Source organism: Nilaparvata lugens, chromosome 1 (assembly GCF_014356525.2).
Source record: "Nilaparvata lugens isolate BPH chromosome 1, ASM1435652v1, whole genome shotgun sequence".
NCBI classification, from domain to species: domain Eukaryota; kingdom Metazoa; phylum Arthropoda; class Insecta; order Hemiptera; family Delphacidae; genus Nilaparvata; species Nilaparvata lugens.
This window is the reverse complement of record NC_052504.1, coordinates 97,091,932-97,116,208: the sequence shown is the minus strand read 5'-3', so window position 1 is coordinate 97,116,208 and position 24,277 is coordinate 97,091,932. Positions and strand designations below refer to the sequence as shown.

At 35.3% G+C, this 24,277-nt stretch overlaps 2 protein-coding genes across 2 annotated transcripts in view; both read right to left on the bottom strand.

Annotated features, from left to right (window-relative positions):
- The window catches only part of LOC111062302, a 22,685-nt gene extending 19,726 nt beyond the window's left edge, over nt 1-2,959 (bottom strand). The window contains exon 1 of the mRNA XM_039419698.1: nt 2,724-2,959. Within this exon, the coding sequence (XP_039275632.1) occupies nt 2,724-2,886 (163 nt within the window). The 5' untranslated portion in view covers nt 2,887-2,959. The remainder of the gene's footprint in view (nt 1-2,723) is intronic.
- A 6,405-nt stretch (nt 2,960-9,364) lies between these two features.
- LOC111060260 (RCC1-like G exchanging factor-like protein) lies at nt 9,365-23,982 on the bottom strand. Its single transcript, XM_039419697.1, is given in 9 exon segments — nt 9,365-9,472; nt 10,680-10,927; nt 13,410-13,580; nt 16,995-17,019; nt 17,021-17,177; nt 19,174-19,489; nt 20,327-20,426; nt 23,227-23,387; nt 23,534-23,982. Coding segments are annotated over 9 exon segments (1,383 nt in total). The 5' UTR covers nt 23,661-23,982; the 3' UTR covers nt 9,365-9,394.
- Nucleotides 23,983-24,277: the final 295 nt, after the last annotated feature.

Below are 24,277 nucleotides of genomic sequence, written 5' to 3'. Positions count from 1 at the left end.
GTATAAAAGCATAGAAAATTGTAACGAAAGATTGAATTTATAGTTTATATTTATTTATTCATTTTCTCACTTGTACAATTATTATTACGGTCATATGAGGAGGCACAATAAGCTTATGCCCAAAACTGTCCCTTTTCAAATTCATAGGCCTACTACAGTCAAAATCAAAATCTAGGTTAAGCTACTATCACTGATCAAAATAACAATTTATTCACACTTCAAAAAACAAACACTCATCATGGATATATGAATTCGATTTTAGAATGATATACTACAATATTTGTTAAAATACTTTGTACTATTCTACACTAACAGCATCTAGTTACTATTTTGAACTTTCTGAAGTAAACATGTTTTCTAAAAAAAAGAGAAATAAACAAAATTAGTTTATCTTGCTGAATTTTTCATCTCGTGAGATCAGCTGAATGATCCCACACATGCACTCGTTCACTCAATTCCATTACGGTATCGACAGACGACAAAATTTCCAGCTGTTTTTCAAAGGACGTATTTTTATCCTTTTAATGTCCTTCAGCGAGTTATAAAAGGGTTGAGACCTAGTGCAATCAAATCTTCATATGATAATTTCGTGAGAATCGTTAGTATCACACATGTATCACAAAATGGGTGTTTACGTTCGAAAAATTTGGGTTACAACCCCTCATTTCTTTAAAAACTAAAACTTAAATCAGCCGCCATTTTGGATACAAGTATCATAAAATATTTTTGCAATGTCATCTTTCTTGTTTTAAAAAGGCCTTCAAAATGATGTACCACACAATGGGTGTTTACATTTAAAATATTCGAGCTACAACCCCTAAAGCTGGGTTTACACCAAAGTTATCAACAAAATTTTAATAAATTATGTTATTACTCCACAAATAGCTCCTGACTTCTTTCAAATATACTTTGACAATCTCTCATATTTGAACCGTTCATGAGTCCTTGTAGTTGTTTCATTGGATTGATTGCTTGCTCTCACACCTTAATTATACTGATCTCCCCTCAATAGATTTTCAACAGTATTCTCTCCAAATATTCAAATTCAACAAGATATCTCCCATTCCACTTTCATTCAAGCGCCACCACAAGACAATCAGTCAAACTCAGCCAGATGAAAAGTATCTATTCGTAGATATAAGTTACAGAAATCAGTTGATAAAGCTGCGTTTACACCAAAGTTATTAACAAAATGTTAATAACTTAATCTTTATAGATTCTATTAGATTGAACGGAACTTGACACACATATGTTCATCATGTATATGATAAGTTATGTTCAATGTAAACCCATGTTGGTGTAAACCAGGTTAAGTCACCCCCTTATGAGGGGTTGAAATTCAGTTGTAAGTCAAAAGGTAGAGTATTTGACCAATAACTTATCCTGGAAATTACAGTATTATATCTACAACAGTCTCCAATTTATTGAGGGGTTCCCATACATATGACTCACTCTGTATAATAAAATAACGGCTTACAATAAAATAAGTGATATTTTTGACAAAATCCCAGTATAATCATTATGGATAGATATTACAATATCAATATCTCACCAGCAACAATAGGTATCTGAAGTTAAAATTTGAAACATAAACGACCTATACCATGGGATATCTTCTCATGCTATCCTTTTATATTAAGCGAGCAATTTCTGTATATATCTGGTTATTTTTATACATCTGGTTATTTTTATACATCTGGCTATCCTATATCTGGTTATTTATGTTTTACTGATCTCGAAAACGGCTCTAACGATTTTCACTAAATTTGGAACATAGTAGGTTTATGATATAAAGATTCGATTGCACTAGGTCTCATTCTTTTGAAAACTCGTTGAACGACATTAAAAGGGTAATTCATCCTTGGAAAACAGATGATAATTTCGTCGTCTCTCGATAAGAGAAGATGCGTGTACATGTGTGGGAGAGAGACAGAATTATTTCCAGCTGTATAATCATAATCAATCAGCGAGAAATTTTATCTAGCTAGACAATTTAATCGATTTGATCAACATATTAATCTGATTTGTTGAAATGACATGATAATCATGATTAACATGATTATGATTATCTTGTTAATTGTCGCTTACCAAGTAAAGTCTTTTTTTATAAGTCTTATTTCGCTTAGTTAAGTCGGTTTAAGTTAAGTTAATTTATGGTGCAATGGACAAAAGAGAACAATCAGTTTACAAAAATGAAGAAATATAATCAGGTAATAAGAAATATAATTATTTTTATTGATTGTTTTTATTGTATGTAAAGGATTATTTTTATATATCCTCAAATAGCTTACAGCTAGAGGGATATTATCGCACTATTGTAATACTCAAAATAAATAAATAATAAATAAATATCAATGTTGATCATTATTTGACAATTTCAAGTGATTAGTGAGTGTTATTTTGTTATTTAATTTGGTTTGTATGTAATCTAATTATATTATTTTTGGTTTCAAATGATTGAACAGAAAATTGAACCTGAATTCAAGTGTATGGAACATAACCTACTTTCTGGACTATTTATAGTGTATAAATCAAAATTCGGGAAGAAACAGTTTTGGGCTGTGCCTGTCAGTCCTCCCCCAATCATTTTAAAGAATTGTGTTTGATTTATCAAAAGTCAATAAATGAATAACGAGCGAAGCTCGGTGCCCCGATATATTCTTTTTTTTTAAGACAGAACCTATTTCCTATTTATTTATCTATTTTAATGTTATTAGACTTACCGGTAGCCGCATGCACCGTTATCGCGGGACTGATGAGTGTTACTATAATCACGAAGATAACAGCAGCCGTGGACGTGTGCCTTATTAGGCCGTAAACGGGCCGCATACGGCTGCCGTATATGTGTGTTAGGGCCGTACAAGGCAGACAACAGGAGCTCAACATGTTTACAGTCGAAGGTGACAGGATAAAATGCGGAGGCTGTCATACTCACCGCCGACTATATATTACGAAAACACCAACATATACTACAACATGCTACGTATATATAGACACAATTTGTATGTATATACCATATATATTACATACCGTACATGTGTGTATCAAAACCAACGTAATATATGCTGAGTACAACGTCAGTGACACATAGAATGAAGAAGAAGAAGAAGAAGAAGAAGAAGAAGAAGAAGAAGAGGAGGAGGCGGAGTAGGAGAAGAAGAAGAAGAAGAAGAAGAAGAAGAGAAGAAGAAGAAGAGGAGGAAGAAGAAGAAGAAGAGAAGAAGAAGAAGAAGAAGAAGAGTATGACGATGATGAAGATGAACAAGATCGGCTGCACAACGGGAAGTACATAATATATCTGTGTTGTTCATAGGAAATATGCTGACCTATTAAAGTGAAACACCTTCATCATATCACCAACCCACACATACACACACACCCATGGCCACACGCCTCACAACGCTGTTGATTCACATGAATCGGACAGCATTGTTAGAATGGGGGAAGCATGTTGATTTTATTTCTATAGTGAGGTCCACGTTATAATGGCAGTGGAGAAAGATAGGAGATCAACGTTGTCAATCCTCTGTCTTTTCAATGCCTTCTATAGACGGTAGCTGATACAGCTTTATTGATGTAATATTAACTGTTCATTCTCGTTTAAAACAATCAATTATATTTTATTAATCAAGAAACTATATTTTTCAATAATTTCATAATGAGTTTTCGTAATTGAGATGAAATATTTCGTTAATTAATTGACCGAGCGAAGTGAGGTCTAAGATTCAAGTTGACGTTTGGCATTTCATGTTTAAATGTTTGAATGTTTAAATGTTTATATGTTGCGCATTTACGGCGAAACGCGGTAATAGATTTTCATGAAATTGACAGGTATGTTCCTTTTTAATTGCGCGTCGACGTATATACAAGGTTTTTGGAAATTTTACATTTCAAGGATAATATAAAAGGAAAAAGGAGCCTCCTTCATACGCCAATATTAGAGTAAAAATCAGACTATAGAATTATTCATCATAAATCAGCTGACAAGTGATTACACAGAAGTGTGGAGAAGCCAGCAGTCTATTACTGTATTTCCATAAGGTCTATAGTTTCAATCAGGTACTTGTGGATGAGAATTCTGCGTGAGGTCTACTGTTCACAGAACTACTACCGGTAGTATTAATAATTCTAAATTGTTAAAGATGATCTGGCAACAGAACAAAGCGAGAAAGAGATAGCGCTATACGCTTTGCTGAATGATAGACAAAGATAGCAATACCATTGCTAATCAAACACTGCCATTACAACGTGGAGTTCACTATATAAGGATTACCTATTGTTGTTGCATTGTTCAAATATGCCGTTATCCTGTAAGTGTATCGACTCATCTATATATTATTATCGACTTTTCCATTGTTTACGCGAGGCGGCGATAATCACTTTTAGCTGTCAGTCCATAACTTATGAATGAGGCTAGTTTCACACTCATTCGGTTCGTTTCGTTTTCGGATAATTCCGATAAGTGTGAAACGGTAATTCGGTTTAAATTCGGTACCGAATAGAAACCGCATAGAACCGAACGCCCACTTGACTCTAATAAATTCCATCAGGTTTCAATTCGTTGCTAGCGAGAGTTTACTTTCACACTATCGGTTCGGTTCGTTTCGTTTTCGGCAAATTCCGATAAGTGTGAAACGATGATTAGGTTTGAATTCGGTACCGAATAGCAACCGCCTAGCACCGAACGCCCCCTCGACACGAATAGGTTTCATCATATTCGAATTCGTTGCTAGGGAAACAGGAAAAAGCAAAGTCTTTTACACACACTTGCCATTTTTGTTTTTATTTTTAGCCTGATATCGTGATTATCTGTTTCAAAATTTTCCAAGTCAAAATCATATGGTCAATTCATTTCTGTTAGTTCACAGGAACATTTTTTCTCAATGAATAGTTTGCTAAAAAAATATGAAAGATATAAATTAAAACTCAGGGAGAATTTTTTTTATTTTTCCACGAATATTACATGATTTCATCAATGAAGAGAAGAGATGAAGTTTATATACCATGTGTCAAAACAAGGAACAAATTTTCAATTTAAAAAATAATCTCTCTGAACATCCAAAATTAACATAATAAAAAAGAAACTATTCAAATAATTCATAATTTTTTAATTAACTTTGAAATTTTGTTGTTCAAGAAATAACATCTTACAATTTAGCACCAGCTGTTATATTTAAATATACCAGCATGAACTGTGAAAATCCAAACACAGCTGTGTTTGAGAAGAAAATACCTAATTAGAACCGTACGAATTGAAACCTGACATGTAAGAAAGCCTCATTCGTTTTCGGTAACGAACCGAAAACGATCCGAACCGAATGAAACCGAGTGCGTGTGAAGCTAGCTCAACACCTATGCTTCAAAAAAATGCTGAACGTTTAAAGTGGATCTAACTTGATAAGTTCAACCTGTATCAACAAAAACACATCATGCACTAGTGACTAGTGACCCCTGGGTTGAAGAACTCGATCATGAACTGTTGTATCGATATATAAAATCCGCAACTTGTAATTAGACAGGTTTGGTGAGAATAAAATTACTATGGAAACAGCTAAATCGCTCAAACTCACCGGAATAATAGTACTTGACGAGAGGAACAATAAGATGTCATCACATTGACAAAATTCACTCCTATTCTTGAGTTATAAGCATTTGAAGATGAGTGATTTCTCTGATCTGTGAGTGGAGGATAGATTTCATGTTTCAGTGAATAATAACGCACCCTGTATTGTAGCGAAACGTTTCATATTATAGCACAACACTTGTAAGGCCAACCTCTCTCCATAGCCCTAATATCAACCGAATCTGGCACATTTGGAATTCCATCATCATGAAATCCATGAAGCTCCAAAAGCTCCTCCTGTATCTCTTCAGATGCAACATGTTGCTTTTGAGAAGTTACAAAATAGCGTCTGTTGCTTATGGAAAAATCTGGTGTGGCGCACTCACACAACATTCCTTGCCATTATGAAAATTGATCACCTGACGCTAGTGTTCACGCACATCTCAAGCCTACTATTCAAATATCCAAGCCAGCTGGTGACAGGACAATAACGCTGGAGACACGAGGTCTGCTATCTCTTCATAGAAAATTATCATTAATAGAATCAACATTTGCCAACAGTTTGCAATTGAATAATCACATTTTCTCGAATTTCGAGCTTACTTTAAATTTTAGGTGAAAATGTTACTGAACATTAATTGTAGAGATTTTCATGCTCAATCTTTTCCACTTGAAATTTTTTGTTTATATTATATCTGAAGCCTGATAATTGGGAATATAGAATCAAACTTTGCATAGATGAGGCGGAGCTCCTGAAATTTTTACAGATATTGGACTTGTGGCAATTTATAGAGCTTACCAATAACTATTCTAGGTATGAGTTTGATAAAAATCGTTGGAGCCGTTTTTGAGAAAATCGCGAAAAACCCTGTTTTTGACATCATTTTTGCCATTTTAGTCGTCATCTTGAATTGCATTTGATCGAAATTGTTCGTGTCGGATCCTTATAGTGTAAGGACCTTAAGTTCCAAATTTCAAGTCATTCCGTTAATTGGGAGATGAGATATCGTGTGCACAGACGCACATACACTCATACACACTCACACATACAGACCCATACCCAAAAACCACTTTTTTGGACTCAGGGGACCTTGAAACGTATAGAAATTTAGAAATTGGGATACCTTAATTTTTTCGGAAAGCAATAATACTTTCCTTACCTATGGTAATAGGGCAAGGAAAGTAAAAATACAATGAAGCTCCTTATGTACGTTTTTAGATGCAAGACGTTGCCTTTGAACATATAAAAATGAGAATCTGTTGATAAGAAAAGTTATTTTCGGAAGCAACACGTTGCTTTCAAGAAGATACAAAAGAGCATATGTTGCTTATGGTGAGATCTATTAGGCCATAGCCACCTCTAATAGAAGGCCCCGGCCTACGATATTGCAACGTCGCAGTGTAGGCCTAGAATCTAATTGACCGAACGTAGTGAGGTCTATGTTTCAACTCGATTTGCTTTTGTCTGTCTGTATGTAACGCGATTACGACCAAACACGTTGATAGAATTCGATGAGATTTGGCAGAAATATTTCTTTTTCAACTGCGCGTCGATGTATACACAATGTTTTTTTGAAATTTTGCATTTTAAGGATAATATGAAAAGAAAAGGAACTCCTCCATACTCTGATATCACTATCTTCTACTTTGAAGATAGAATCAATCAGACTTTGGAATTATTCATAATCAATCATCTTACAAATGGATTACACAGATGTCTGGCCGTGTCTATTTCTATAAGGGTAGGGTTTCAATATTTTTTATTATGCATGCTCATCAGTATCATCAATTTTCTCACATTTTGAAAAACAAATTTAATAGGTGAATAGGTTGAAAATAAAATGATTAAATCAACTGAATAATGCTGAAGAAATTATAATATTCTTCGTTGAAAAAAATTAATTTTAAAATAGTTGAGGAATATTTTATCAGATGAAAAGATTATCATGAAACTGGAAAAATCATCATATACAAATTCAAATGTGAACTGAGTTTATTAACAGTGAGTTTTTGATCTTGGAGAAAACAAATAACAGTTTTTAAGAGTAAATTGTGATTCAACTTAAAGACCTTAAAGAGATAAAGGTCTGCATCTTTAAGGTCTTTTGGCAGCTGCCATTTGACCGTCCTGAAAGCTGCCGTCCTTATGACTTCATAAGGACAGAAAGATTGCCATCAGCTGATGACTTTACCAAAACGTAGAGTCTCTCCTTCATTCTCCCCCGTTATGAATACTCATTACCATCTGGTCCTTATGGGAGATAAAGATATAGAAATTTGAAGAATTTTGTATTTGAATTTCATCTTATTTCTAGCATTATTTTTGTTTATATTCGTTTTATTTTTATGGTTTAAGGATGCAATGAAGAGAAAAATTGTATTTGTATTATTTTTATAAATTGACAAATAAAATGATTTGAATAGAGAATTGAATTGAATCTCTATACATGAAAATGAATGTATGTTTGTTTGTTCCCTATAGACTCGAAAACTACTAAGCAGAACGGCATGAAACCTAGGGAATATGTTGTGTGGATATTGGGGATGGTTTCTGACCAGAAATTTTAATAGGGGGGCTAATAATAATTATATATTAATCCATTTTACAGACCTATGTTTTCGAAATAGTCGGCCGAGCGGCTAACGTAGAACGGGAAGATCATCATGATTCAAGATCATGTTGTGATAATAATTATTATTTAGCATCTAAATTTACCAGCTGTAATAAACACCTCACTCTGTGATAAAATTGTTAACTGGTATTAAAACGGTAGTTTTAAGCACATAGAAAGTCCGTATTGAGATGTAAATGAAAATATTGATTGTGAATAAATAAATTTCATGATTCACCAAATAAAGTCAAGTGTGACATGTGATACATTGACTTTTTGGCGGTACGAAGTTCGCCGGGTAAGCTAGTCTCTTATAAATGATATTGATTAAATCGGTGTTGAGTACATTATTTAGTGTAATGATTTGAACGATCAAATTCTATTTTAGACATCTTAAGGCCCCATTGAAAAGGTTGTGGATAAGTGGTTGATCTTGATATTCGAATAAAATCATATAATGCTGAAAAATATTGGTGGGTTTCGTGGAAATATAGGCTAATATAGTGCACAATGTCATTCATAACAGGTAAAAGGACAGAGCAGTCATATTAAAGAAAACAATCGTTTAATTATTACAACCAACAATTTAATTTGTAACAATTGAGTTATAAACATAGATAATTATTTACCTATAGTCCAGGCAATGAATGCTCAATAAAGGGTATAGGAGGAAATGTTTGGAAAACAATTTTTGACCCCGCAGTTCTGTTTAAGGTAGTAAGGAAGTAAACATATCAAAAGTCCCCACCCCTACCCACTGTGCCAAGGGGGTGGGGGTGATTTAAAGGTACCATTCTTGGTTTCTCGCATAAAACTCAAAAACTATGTATCCTAAGGACTTGACTGTCATATAACAAATTAAAGCTTACATAATTTCCTACAATATTCATTCTACAACTTTTTCATATCTCCTCTAGTTTTTGAGATATCCGCTCTAAACAGAACTGCGGGGTCAAAAATTGTCTTCCCAACTTTTCCCTCTATAACGTTTCCTTGACTGGACTACTAACACAAGTGATTATTGTGTGCTGGATGATGTAGAGAAAAGATAGCAATTATACAATGTTTTCTCTGTGATGATATTTTTTAGTGATTATTGATGATGATGATATATCGCACTGCTTTTGTTTGTGAATTCCTGTTCAATCAACAATAATTGTAATGTACAATTGACAAGATTTGCGAACTATTTTTTTTGGAGAGAATAGATTTGGTTTGATTAGGCAAATGGCTTGCAGAGAGCGAGAGTGTGATCGACGCCTGAATCCACCTTCAACACATGCGCGCCAACACCTACCTACAACAAATTTGTGAACAATTTAAAACTGAATTTAAAAAACATAGTAGAATAGCTCAATTATTGTAGATATACACATGAAGAAGTTGTATTCATAGGAATCATGAGTGTATTTATTAGATTGAAAACTAAATTGAAGTGTACATAGTGTCCCATGAAAGGTGTAAGGCCCGCCGCAAAGTAGACCCACGCTAATCCACGAAAAGCAACCCAAGCCGTGGGACTTTTTGTAAACCATTGCTATAGAATTATTCATAACCAATCAGCTGACAAGTGGATTCTTCATTGTATTATTATCAATATCGGGGACCGGGCTTCGCTCTGGAGTACAAAAGCATAAAAAATGTATTACGAAAGAAGAAATTATAATAAAATTCATACAGAAATGTTCTATCTTATCACAGTAAATTGAGATTAATTCCCAGAGGAATGCAAAAATGTATCTCACAAAGGCCCAGTTGCACAAAAGCCGGTTAAATTTTAATCCTGATCAACTTCACGTGAACCAGATCATAGAAGACCATTTCAAAAAGATCGATCTACTAGAATTAATCAGGATTGGAAATAACTCGGCTTTTTTGCAACCGGCACTAAGTACCTGATTGAATGATTACAAAAGTTCAACAGCTGAGTCATAATTTTGACACAGTCCCACACACATGAACTCCCTCACTCACTTCCATTACCAAAAGACTACGAAATAATTATTATCAGCTGTTTTTCCAAGGATGAATAATAATTATACTTTTAATGTCCTTCAGCGAGTTTCCCCAGGGATGAGACCTAATGCAATCGAATCTTTATAATATAAACCTACTTAGTTCTGAATTTCGTGAGAATCGTTAGAGCCGTTTTCGAGATCCGGTGAAATACAAACATATAAACATCCAAACATCTAAACAAAAGTTTACGTGTTCATGAAAATCTATTGCTGCGTTTCGCTGTAAATGCGCAACATATAAACATTTAAACATAAAAAGAAATGCAAAACCGTCGACTTGAATCTTAGACCTCACTTCGCTCGGTCAATAAAATTGAGCAAATGCTTATGCTTCTACCTAATACTAATGAGCAAAACCGTATGCTCCATGCTCATGCTCATGAGCATATGGTCTGTTTTTATTCATATAGCCCAATGTCAATCTAATACATCTATTAATATAACGTGGACCTGACTGTAGGAAGTGATTTGAAGAGTGTACCGTACCTTGAATGGAAAGAACTGGTCTTTGGTGTGGCCCAGCCCGAGAGAGGCAGCCTTGTTTTTGCCCCACATGTAGAGATGGCCCTGGACGGTGACAGCCCACATGGAGTAGAGGCCACAGCCCACCCCCTGCACCGCCACCTCGGCCCCACCGAACAGCGCCCTGGGCAAGGGGTGCGGCGCAGAGCAGCGCATCAACTGCGGTCCCCCTCCAAGCACACCCATCCCCCATACCCACACGCACCCACTCTCTGCAACACACATAAAATAAAGGGTACTTGATAATAGTTTTATTTGTATTTCAATAATCAGTAGCCCTAAAAAGAAAACTAAATATTGGAAAAGCCTGATTAAAATAACTTTTCGCTCTCTGACCCATTTTACAGTAAAACGTAAATAATCCGGATTAATTGGGACCGAACCCCATCCGGATCATCAAATTATCCGGATTATCGAAATTACATTAAAAAACGGTCAGCACGCACTATTCAAGAAACAAAGCTGTTAAAATTGCATATACAGTATTCAATTATTGGTAGGTAGAGTATAAGGATATACATTAGAGCCATTCTCCCGTCGTCCGCTCTAAAGTAAAGGAGCTTAGCGCCGAGGGCAGAAGGTACGAACATTTTATTTCTTGCCAGAGACGAATCCGGATTATTGACGGTCCGGATTTTTGACGTTCTACTGTACTTTGAAAACTCGCTAAAATACCACAATATTAACTGTTTAAATCAAGCCAATTGTGTTTGCTGTGAAATATTGCACTCCAAAAAAGTGAAATATTTGGGTGTGTTGATGGAGAGTGATCTTCTGTGGAAGGAGCATATTCGGACATTCAAGAATAGTTCAAGATTGCTTCTCCACAGGTTTTATCATATAAAAAAAATGATGTCCCAATTCCGTACTCAAAAACATAGATTTCTCTTTAGCTCACTCCAGAATTTCTTATGGTATATCATGTTGGGGTTGCACCTACATCACCCACTTGAAACCTCTAATCACTCTACAGCGATCCTTGCTTCGATTCTTCCAAGAACCTCCTGCTGAGCGTGCTGACCTGTTCAGCGGTCTAAACATCTTGAGTCTCCTATGTTTATTTATTTACAAGGTTTTGTTACAATTTTATTGGGCCAGTGGCAATCAATGCACTAAAATAGATTTTGCTGGGCAAGGGCCATTGACTCGTGCAGCTGGACAAATAAGGGTTCCAAGGCATAACTCAACTTTTTTCCGCTAATCATTTCTTTTTTGGAAGGTAAATTCTTAAACAGGTTGCCAGGGGAAATTTCACTTATAGGATCACCACATCTGTTTAGACGTAGATTAAAAACTAATCTAATTGCTATGCCCTAACAAGATGTCGAGAGCATGTACAACACTATTGTGTAGTATAATATCTATATTGTTTTTTTTTCTTTGGTTCAAGTTAAAGACCTTTACTTTTTATGACAGCCGATCATTTTCTTGTCACTGAACAATCTTATCTGAATGGAATCTGACATTGTATAATGTATATATTAGGAGGAATAAATCTATTTTATTCTATCTATGAAATGTCATGTTTTTGAAAATAAAAGATTCGATTTAGTGTTCTACAGTACGCGTTCGAAACGGCCCTTGTGTATCTTTTCGGATGTAACAGATTGCTTTTGAGAAGATACAAAAAAGCATCAGTTTCTTATGGAAAGATACTTTAAAGGTCCTTGTGTATCTTTTCGGATGCAACACGTTGCTTTTGAGGAGATACAAAAGAGCATCTGTTGCTTATGAAAAGATACATCAAAGCCCCTTGTGTATATTTTTGGATGCAACAGATTGCTTTTGAGAAGATACAAAAGAGCATCAGTTTCTTATGGAAAGATACTTTAAAGGTCCTTGTGTATCTTTTCGGATGCAACACGTTGCTTTTGAGAAGATACAAAAGAGCATCAGTTTCTTATGGAAAGATACATTAAAGCTCCTTGTGTATCTTTTCGAATGCATCACGTTGCTTTTGAGAAGATACAAAAGAGCATCAGTTTCTTATGAAAAGATACATTAAAGCTGCTTGTGTATCTTTTCGCTTGCAACACGCTGCTTTTGAAAATATACATAAGAGCATCAGTTTCTTATGGAAAGATACATTAAATCCCCTTGTGTATCTTTTCAGATGCAAAACGCTGCTTTTGAGAAGATACAAAAGATCATCTGTTGCTTATGGAAAGATACATGAAAGCCCTTTATGTATTTTTCGGATGCAAAACGTTGCTTTTGAGAAGATAGAAAAGAGCATCTGTTGCTTATGGAAAGATACATTAGATCTCCTTGTGTATCTTTTCGGATGCAACACGTTGCTTTTGAGAAGATACAAAAGAGCATCAGCTTCTTATGGAAAGATGCATTAAAGCTCTTTGTGTATATTTTTGGATGCAACAGATTGCTTTTGAGAAGATACAAAAGAGCATCAGTTTCTTATTGAAAGATTCATCAAAGCCCCTTGTGTATTTTTCGGATGCAACAAATTGCTTTTGAGAAGATACAAAAGAGCATCTGTTGCTTATGAAAAGATACATTAAAGCCCCTTGTGTATCTTTTCGGATGCAACACGTTGCTTTTGAGAAGATACAAAAGAGCATCAGTTTCTTATGGAAAGATACATTAAAGCCCCTTGTGTATTTTTCGGATGCAACACGTTGCTTTTGAGAAGATACAAAAGAGCATCTGTTGCTTATGGACCCGGACTGTACATACCGTCGAGAGCCATGGCAAAGGACCCGCCGGCCGCTATGTCAGTGATGCGACCAGCCACCTGTCGCAGCTGACTGAGATGCACGGGTGTGTGCAGCTGCAGCCGGTCACCTGCCGCATCACCTAGCACCTGTCTATACTCGTTGTTGCCCCAGCCAAACACATCTCCCTCATCTGCAACCAAAAACCCAACGTTAGTACACAGAAGCTTAGTCACTCATGTGACATGTTCATATTGGAGTTGACATAAATAAATAAATTTGTTTTATTGACCAATAAATACATTTGTACAGTACATTTCAGGCCTCGTCAAAAGTTCAAGATTACATGATGTAAGTCACTAGCATAAATACATTTTTTGTCAACATCTTATTCTTAATAAAACTTGAATAAACATTTTCAATAATATCAGTAGGTATAGCAAAATATTTCGAAACATTACATTTACACAGCATATAGATAAATAGCAATTCGTAATATATTAAAAGAGAAACACAAAGACTAACACTACAACTAGTACTACTATATAAAGTCATAACATAGTAATCACAATACTATTATTTCATCACTGCAATTGAAGTATTCCACCACTTCATCATGCAATTGAAGTGGGGGAACTGCAGCCGTGACGTAGGCTGTAGTACAGGGTAGGCAAAATATCGTATTCTTGAAAAGCATACGGTGATGTATAATAGTCAAATTATACTAGTAGTTCTGTGAACAGTAGACCTCACGCAGTATTCTCATCCATAAGTAGTACCTGATTGACACTATAGACCTTATAGAAATACAGCAATAGACTGACTTCTCCACACATCTGTGTAATCACTTGTCAGCTGATTTATGATGAATAATTCTATAGTCTGATTTTTACTCTAATATTGGCGTATGGAGGAGGCTCCTTTTTCCTTTTATATTATCCTTGAAATGCAAAATTTCCAAAAACCTTGTATATACGTCGACGCGCAATTAAAAAAGGAACACACCTGTCAAATTTCATGAAAATCTATTACCGCGTTTCGCCGTAAATGCGCAACATTAAAACATATAAACATTTAAACATTAAGAGAAATGCCAAACCGTCAACTTGAATCTTAGACCTCACTTCGCTCGGTCAATAACACAAACATGTTCTGACATGCAAGCTTTCTGTTTCTGCTTGACAATAATTATCAAAACATTTTTATAATACAAGCATTTTGACATTTAGAAGCAAAAACCTAACCTCCTAACCTACCCTTTCAAACCCTCAAGGTTCCTTCATATTCTAGGTCGTGTTTATATTTTATAGTTTGGCTATACGTTAGGTTGTGAATTTCGGGGATGAGATATTTTGATTTTCGTAGTACAGTTGTAGAAAATGTGCTCGATACCAGCATGTGTTCAGTCATAGCCAGCTCTAATACAGTATTAGAGGTGGCTATGGTTCAGTGCATTTATATGAATGCAATCAGGACCTCCTAAATAGGTCCTATTTAGAAGGTCCTGATGCAATGCATCGGATTTATCGGGATCAGTTTATCGGTTTATTGCAATGCATTGGTTTATCAAAATCGTTTTTTGGATTGATCTGAAATTATAATAGTAGGCTAAACGTTGTCTACTTACGATTTTCCAGCTTTTTAACTTTTTATCTATACTATAATAAATGAAAGAAGTGGCTTTTACACGTACGGGATAGGAAATTCACGAATGACGCATCATCAAGTCTCTGAGCTACTGGACTGATAACTTTGCATATGGATTCTTAATTCACCGAGGATGGTTAAATGCCTATTTTCAATTCTTCAAGATTCCATTACGTCAAGTTTTCAGTTTGTCAAGCTATTAATTAGTCTCTTGCGAAGCATGGGTTACCTACTAGTAAAAAATAAAATAATATGATATGAAGAGAATGCAATTTGAAATTACTGTAGAGAATATTTTTATGCATCTATATAAATATAGATATAGAGAGATTGATTGATTGATTAATTGCTTTTATTGAGGGCGGAGTTAGGACTCCATGTCCTCTCTGCCACACAACGCTTTACATTTCATACAAATGAATACTATGATAACAAAATCAATATTATAATAAATTAGAAAAATGAACAGAAAATCTAAACTTCAAATTTATAACTAATACAAAATAAATTTTTACAAAAATAAATTTTAAATAGAGATTCAAAACTATGCCTATAAAAAAGTCGATGATAGCAATGAAAATTAGAGCTAAAACTCAACTAATATGTATAACAGTTGAATACAAAATAAATGTGAAATAGATGGATTCAAGACTAAAAATAAAAAAAAGATTAAAATTAAATTACAAAATTTAAGAATGTAAAAGTTGCAAATGTGAGAGTGTGTGTGAGAGAGAGGTTGATTGCCTTTATTAGGGCAATCAATCAATCTCTCTCACACTATATTTCTCTCTCTATATCTATATAGATGCATAAAAATATTGTCTACAGACAATAGAGATTGATTGATTGGTTGATTGATTATTTATTTCGTGTGGTAGGTCTAAAGAGACCCATTGCATAATAGAACAAAAAAAATACAAAGCATGTTATACAATTAATAAAACAAGAACAAAATACAAAGCAAGATAAATATAAGTATTACATCATTAGATATAGTTCGACACCTGAATTAATTGAACGTTCTTACAACTTTCACTAAGATTAACAATAAAAAAAACTGCAAAAACTGAAAGGAAAATAATGAAGAATGGATATGTTACATGATAAAATATTAAGACAAAAACTTATAGGAAAAAACAAATTATAAAGAAGATGAAGATGAGAGAATGAAGAAAGACAGAAGAGGTTGAAAATGAAGAGAAACTTGTCAAGTTTTCCAAAAGCACCAGACACACTGCAAATTATTATATACCTATGAAGAGAGTAATATTGCCATGTTCTGCCCTTAATGAGCTTGCAAAAACTGCACACCTGTACTTGAATTCCACTGCTCGCCAAACTAACAGTTTGCACGCACTCATTGATAACTATTCAAATGGTCATAGAGTCTCCTTTTGAAAATGGATAGAGATGGAGAGAACACGAGAGAGAGATGGAGAGAACACGAGAGAGAGAGAGAGAGAGAGAGAAAGAGAGAGATTCAGATTCCTTTATTCATGTGTTTAACAATACAAAATTCAACTTACGTTCTAGCGTTGAAAATAAATACCAGTAGCAGTAAAATAACATGGTGAATCATATTAAACTGAAGAGTTCTACAATAATATCGAGCAAGAAAAATGACGAAATATGCGAAAGTTAAGGTACTACTGTAATGTTTTCACATGAAACGGTGAAGTTCGGACCTTAAGAAGTCCATTCTCAGAGAGGGTATCAAGGATACCCTCCCCTTCACCACTTAAAGTGGATAAAGAAAGTTGAAAATTCATACGAAAAATTATGTCTTAGCGTAATAAATTAAGACTAAAAATATCAATTAGTAAAAACCAAATAAAAAAAACGATAAATCATTCAGAGTAAAATAAATTAACAGAAAAGAGTTATCAATAATACGGATGAAAATAAAGAAAAAGTTATAAAAAGAGAGAGAGAGAGTGAGAAAGAGTTTGTGAAGACTGACCACTGAGCACGAGCACAAAGTCTCCCCTTGCTGGCCATTTTGACGATGCGCTGGCCTTTGACATCACCGCAGGCCACAGGCTTCGGCCTGTCATTGATGGCCTCCAAACGACCTTCCTGCCCTGTCTGCCCGTCCACCCCCCACCCGCACGCCCACACAACGCCATCCGCCGTCAACATCAAACTAAAACACAAACAAACATGTCGGAGGCCTACAGGTTGCAATCAATAATTCATTTCTGTATATATGAGCTAACACAAGTCTGCAAAAGTCTCGAAATTGTGCTGACACCACTGATCGATTTTGGCACTTTTCTCTTTCATGGAAACTACTAATCTAAACTGTGGCTCACTTCACCATTGAGCTGGAATAGCACACAACAGTGAAAGTAACAGTGAAAATGTAATTCCCACCAGTTATAATTGACTAATATCAGGGCAACGAGCTTCGTTCGTTATTTATTTATTGATAAACAGAACACAATTCTTTTTTAAATGATTAGGGAAGGACTAACAGGCACAGCCCAAAACTGTTTCTTACCCGAATTTTGATTTATACACTACTAGTAGTTCTGTGAACAGTAGACCTCGCGCTCAGTGAGTTACATTGACCTGTTGTTATGTTTTCTCAAAAATTAATAAATAATTTATCAATTAAAAATGTCTAGAAAAAATCCTAAATAAAAATAGAGCTTTCTGTCCTATATCGTACCGTGACGTGTCGTCCCCGGAATGTGAATGTGAGCGCTGTTATCAGGTCTGGCTGCGCTACAACGTTGATGGAAAGATACAATTTTCAAGATGTTCGATGTTTTTGAACGGGAAGTATTATAGTCAACTGTTTACTAACGTTAATGGAAAGATGCATTTTCAAGATGTTCGATGTTTTTGAACGGGTAGTATTATAGTCCACTGGACAGCTGATTTATGATGAATAATTCTATAGTCTGATTTTTACTCTAATATTGGCGTATGAAGGAGGCTCCTTTTTCCTTTTATATTATCCTTGAAATGCAAAATTTCCAAAAACCTTGTATATACGTCGATGCGCAATTTAAAAAGGAACATACCTGTCAACTTTCATGAAAATCTATTACCGCGTTTCGCCGTAAATGCGCAACATATAAACATTTAAACATACAAACATTTAAACATTAAGAGAAATGCCAAACCGTCGACTTGAATCTTTGACCTCACTTCGCTCGTTCAATAAATAGTCCAAAAAGTAGGTTATGTTCCATACACTTGAATTCAGGTCCAATTTTCAGTCCAAACATTTGAAAACAGATAAGTAACACATTCTTGAGTACGATGTTTGACTCAAAGCTCCCCCAACGTCGATTATATTCATATTATATTATATTCATCCTGTTATAGTCAGCCGCACAATGGAAATTGGAACAGATGAGTCTCCCGTCACTACCACTCCTCCGCACCCATAGGTGAGCCAATTCGTCAGGTTTATTAGTAAAATATTAATTACTAAACTCTTCAATTTAATAAATGCAGCACGTGCCTTCTCTAACCTGATTTTAATTCCAGTGTAGTGATCAGCGTTAGAAGTTACCCGGGCCCCAAGATATGTGTATGCATCTACCCGCTCCAATCTCTCATCATTAATAAATGATACATTAGCATAAGGTCATTATGATTGGAAGGGTTTGGTGCATTCACGCTCTCATTTTATTGCTCCTATTTCATGCACATTTTTATTATTACTTCTCTTTTTTTTATTAAAAGTCTGATCACAATGTTCTGTAATGGGGCCACTTTCATAGTTTATCTATCACCTATTTCATCTTCCCTCTATTGTATTTTATTATGAACTTCAATTTTTCATGGTATACTTTCATGATAAGTTTCACTCCACATGGATGCAAATAACAACTTGCTTATGTGATAATACTTTAGTTGATGTTGATGGCTCAATATGTACAATATTATTTTCTTCAATATTTGTAATTATTAATACCAATGCATAACTGAAAATAATTATTTATTTCTTAAGTTTAATTTAATTATATTATGTCAATTTTTGTAAATGTTACCACAGGCAAGAGCCTAGTAACAATTGTCAATAAATATCTTATCTTATCTTATCTTCAGCAAAGAGATCATCCAAAGATGGATGATCAGAGAGATCAGTTGACTATAGTACTGGTAATATTTGGTGGGCTGACCTGTGATCCTGTCCACAGCAGACATCGGTGATTTGTTGGCCACCGAGATGCCTGATGTTGTGTGGAGAGCCGCCTTTGTGTGACTGGGCATAGTCCTCGCCCTGCACTACGGCGCGTGCACACTGGCCATGGGCGTTGTTGCCCAGTGTGAACAGGCCGTGCTCGGCGGTCAGCACCAGCGAGTGAGCACGCCCGGCCGCCATCCGCACCACCCGCACATCACCCCCCTGCTCACCCCGCCCCCGCACCACCAGCTCAATGGGCGACGGAGTCAGCACCAGGCCGAGAGGGTGGTCACGGCGTGGAGCCTGGTAGCCTAGCAGTCAAAACAACCTCACTTCAACATTTAATATCGGGGACCGAGCTTCGCTCTGGAGTACAAAAGCATAAAAAATTTATTACGAAAGAATAAATTATAATAACATTCATACAGAAATGTTCTATCTAATCACAGTGACTTGAGATTAATTCCCAGAGGAATGCAAAAATTTCCCTCACAAATGCACAGTTGCATAAAAGCCGGTTAAATTTTAATCCTGATCAACTTCACGTGAACCAAATCAGAGAAGACCATTTTAAAAAGATGGATCTACTAGAATTAATCAGGATTGGAAATAACCCGACTTTTTTGCAACCGGCACTAAGTACCTGATTGAATGATTACAAAAGTTCAACAGCTGAGTCATAATTTTGACACAGTCCCACACACATGAACTCGCTCACTCTATTCCATCACCAACAGACGACAAAATAATTATTATCAGCTGTTTTTCCAAGGATGAATAATAATTATCCTTTTAATGTCTTTCAGCGAGTTTTCCCAGGGATGAGACCTAATGCAATAGAATCTTTATATTATAAACCTACTAAGTTCTGAATTTCGTGAGAATCGTTAGAGCCGTTTTCGAGATCCGGTGAAATACACGACAAAATAATTATTTTTAGCTGTTTTTCCAAGGATGAATAATAATTTTTATGTGGCGACTCTGCAACCGGGCATCAGTTAAAAAACGAAATTCAATTATCTATTAAGCTCAATTCAATTATGTCAAGTTGAAATTCAGACAAGTCAAGCTAGAACTTGAATTAAGAAATGAAATTGATATAACGAGAATAGAATCTAGGGAACGAATAAATTGTAAACAGAGCATACCTATTTGACCATCAGTATTGATACCACATCCGAGTAGTCTAACTTTGTCCTTTTTCACAGCAAATAGAGAGAATCCATAGCCGCACGCTATATCAGTTATCTGAAAATCAACAACACCGTTCAAGCGAGTATTTGAAATGTTCAACTAATCATGTCTATATTCTCTATCATCTATTTTGCTGTTGTTTAATAACAACGTAAGATATATATTATAATTATGGTAACTTGTTAGAACAAATCTCCAGTAAGTTTATTCAGATTTTCAATTTTTATCATTTCTTCTTCTTCTGGCTTTACAGCTCGATGTGCTCTTACACAGCTCTCGCACAAGAGCCCTCCACACACATCATGGTCACATGACTTTCGTCTCCATGCTCTTATCCCCATCTTTCGGAGATCATCCTCCACTTTATCACTCCATTGGTTGCGTGGTCAATTTTTATTATTTAAAATCAATAAACAGTCAGTCATTGATTATTGAATAATAGTTTATGAATCTAATCTGGCAACATTTTTTACCATCTGACAAACTATTTTTACATCAACACACATCTAATAAAAATTGAATTATCTTCTTGATAATGGCACCATATAGTCGAAACATGCTGTGAGTAAATAATTTAAGAGTACTTGGATCTATATTTTCATTTATACGCCAACATAGTAAACACGGTAATGATAATAAACATGGTGTACCACAGGGTTCTGTATTGGGCCCTTTCCTTTTCATCCTGCTCAGTGACCATTTCCCACACATTCGTCACCTTTGCAGACGACAACACACTGACTGCTTTAATGGAGAAACGATGGATCAAACATCATAAAAGTCAGTCGTACTACTAAATGACTCAGGTCCTGTTCACAGCCAGCAAGATGAAACTGAATGAGGCTATGAATAAGAGACGAATGTATATGAGAGAATAATTTTTTAACCAATTTTTCAACCATTACTAGGTTGAGGCATTATACAGGCCGTTCTGAAAAAGGTGCCCATAAGTAAGGGCGTGATTCCTCTCATCAAAAGTAGAAAAAATGTACTAATTAACATAGGTCCGAAAATGCTTAGTTGTCAAGTTATACAGGGTGAAAGTTTTCGTCTGAATTTCAGTTCCCCTGCCGAAACGAAGCCCTATTTATGGGTATTTGTATGCTGTTAATTAAGGTGTACAATTTAGCGTACTTTATGTAAAATGAACTGAGAAATTGAATAAAACCGTTTCCATACCTGTAGCTACAGTAATTTCTAAGATATGTGACGAAATACGCAAGTCTTGGTCCCGAAAAACGAGTTCCTTTAAGTTTTGAAGCAGATTTACTATATGAACAATAAACACAACAATTTTTTATAAAACCTTGTAGAAAATTTAATTTTAAAGAGAGAGATGTAGAATAAGTCTATAATAGACAAACGTAACTTTGAAAAAATAATTTTTAATTACATACAAAACGCATGAACAATGGACAAAATATGTTAAGCTCTCTATTTTTCATGCGTTTTGTATGTAATTGAGGATTATTTTTTTAAGGTTGCGTTTGTTTATTATAGACTTATTCTACATCTTTCTCTTCAAAATTAAATTTTCTACAAGTTCTGTAGAATAAATTCTGTGTTTATTGTACATTTAACATAGTAAATCTGCTTCAAACCTTAAAGGAACTTGTTTTTCTGTACCAAGTTTCGCGAATTTCGTCACATATCTAAAAAAATTACTGTAGCTACAGGTCTGGAAACGGTTTTATTCAATTAATTAACAGCAAACAAATACCCGTAAGGCTTCGTTTCGACAGGGGAACTGAAATTCAGACGAAATCTTTCACTCTGTATAACTTGGTAACTAGGCATTTTCGGACCTATGTTAATTAAAACTTTTTTTCTTCTTCGAGGGGCTCTGAAGAGCCTGCTGATGGATCACCCTCTGTACTCACTTCGTGAGTTCTTTATGTTGGAGAGCAGTGTGGTGAGTGCCTATTTTCTTATTTGATTTCTGCCTTAGGGCAGTTGTGTTTCCTTTATTTTTCTTGACGTGTCCCAGTGGGTTTCACTTTAGTGATCCCTTTTATGGACCTAATAATTAAATACTAAATACTTTGATGAGAGGAATCACGCCCTGACTTATGGGCACCTTTTTTCAGAACATTCTATATATACCAGTGAACAGACCTACTAAAACCTTCATGAAATGCTGACGCCAAATGAGTTTAAGTGGGCTATGACGTTGTTTTGAATCTCTGGCCTCAAAGTCATGTTTTAAGGTAAAGTTACAAGTGGCCAAGTCAGGTGTCTATGGAGGGTGATCGAAGCTGTCCCATTTGATTTACTGGAGAAGCCGTTTGGTTGCACCAGCACTGTGAGTCCGAGTTTTAATGCATCACAACGATTCCAGACGTCATTCCAACTGACGTCTTCCATTTTCCGAAACTATCCACGCATAACATCATCACTCATAAGTGGAAACTGAAATCATTCTTTGTTTGATTTATGCTGAACTATTGCCTTCTGCTTGCAAATAACGCTACGTAACTAGCATTTGACAGGAGACTCAACTGTGGCGACAAGGAGGCCTATTGTGGATCTATAACTCGACAAAAATTGACGATCTGGCCGCATCGATGACTGAGCACAGAGGGTTTGATGGGGATGACACGCTGTTCAGCTTTGTGGAAGTCGCCTCCCTCTACCGTTTATCTGTGTCTCATTATATGTGATCGGAGGTTGAAAAGAATGACTCTCTTACATAGAGGAAAATCTCCAGCAGCTTTTAATATAAAATAACATCTACACATTCAACACCCGCCTTGCTCATAAATTTAAAAGTACGTCAGGCTCATCTCATTAAGAATGAAATTTAAAACTAACAGAGAGAAATTAAAAAAACAGAGAAAAATTATTAATGTTTTACCTTGCAGATATGAGCCAAGTTGTGACTGCTTGGACGCTGATAATATTTCGGCGGAAATCTATTTTTCTTGAGCAAATGATGAACGCCTAGCCCACCGTGCTCTACCAGACCCCACACGTACAATTTGCGGTCACCTGCACCACTCAAACCATATTCGTAAACTGCAAAGTAAAGCAAAAAGCTACAAACTAGTAATGAATAGCCTACTACTCACATGAAACACAAATAGAATACGATTTTTGAAGAAGGAAAATGATAAATATATGAGCAAAAACTGAATTTGTTACATTATTTGTGCAATAATTACCTGGCAAGTCATCAGCAGATTCCTTTTGAACAACTGTACCGGCACTGTGCTTCCTTATAAAAGAAAGCTTACAAAACGAAATACCCCTGTTATAGGCGATTACATTTCTCTGCAGTAGAACAGACATTTCTTCAATTGTTTATCTTTAAAAAGCCTTATTACCGTAGCCTATTCAACAGATTGAATTAAAATAATGTAGAATGTTTTGATAGGAACAGACATAACCTAAAAGCATGTGAGGGTTCCTTTACAAAGTACAAACTTTTGTTACTATAATACATATTAAGTTATTTTTAACCCTAATAACTACTTGTTTAGTTGAACATTTTTTGAAAAGTTTGAACGGCTAAATTGATAGAAATCGAATAAATTAATGTAAAAAATAGAAAATTTAAATTGCAGTACACCACTGCAGCTGTATACACGAAACGCGATCAGCTGGAAGGAACAGCTACAGCTGTTTGCTTGTTGCTCACATCTGATGAAAAGTATGTAATTTATCGATATTTTGAATCATCGATATCTCACCTTTTATCGTTATCAACATTCTGATTTCTTGCAAAAAATGCGCAATAAATTACCAATGATTTATTGAAACTTGGTACGGTAGTCTAAAAAATAATAACATTCTCAACTCACAAGTTCAACAGAAATTACAAAAGGTAAGGTGACCGAGTAAGTTATCGATTCTGTCTATGGTATATAATCGATACTGAACAGTTGACACTATTTCCAAGTTTTGTT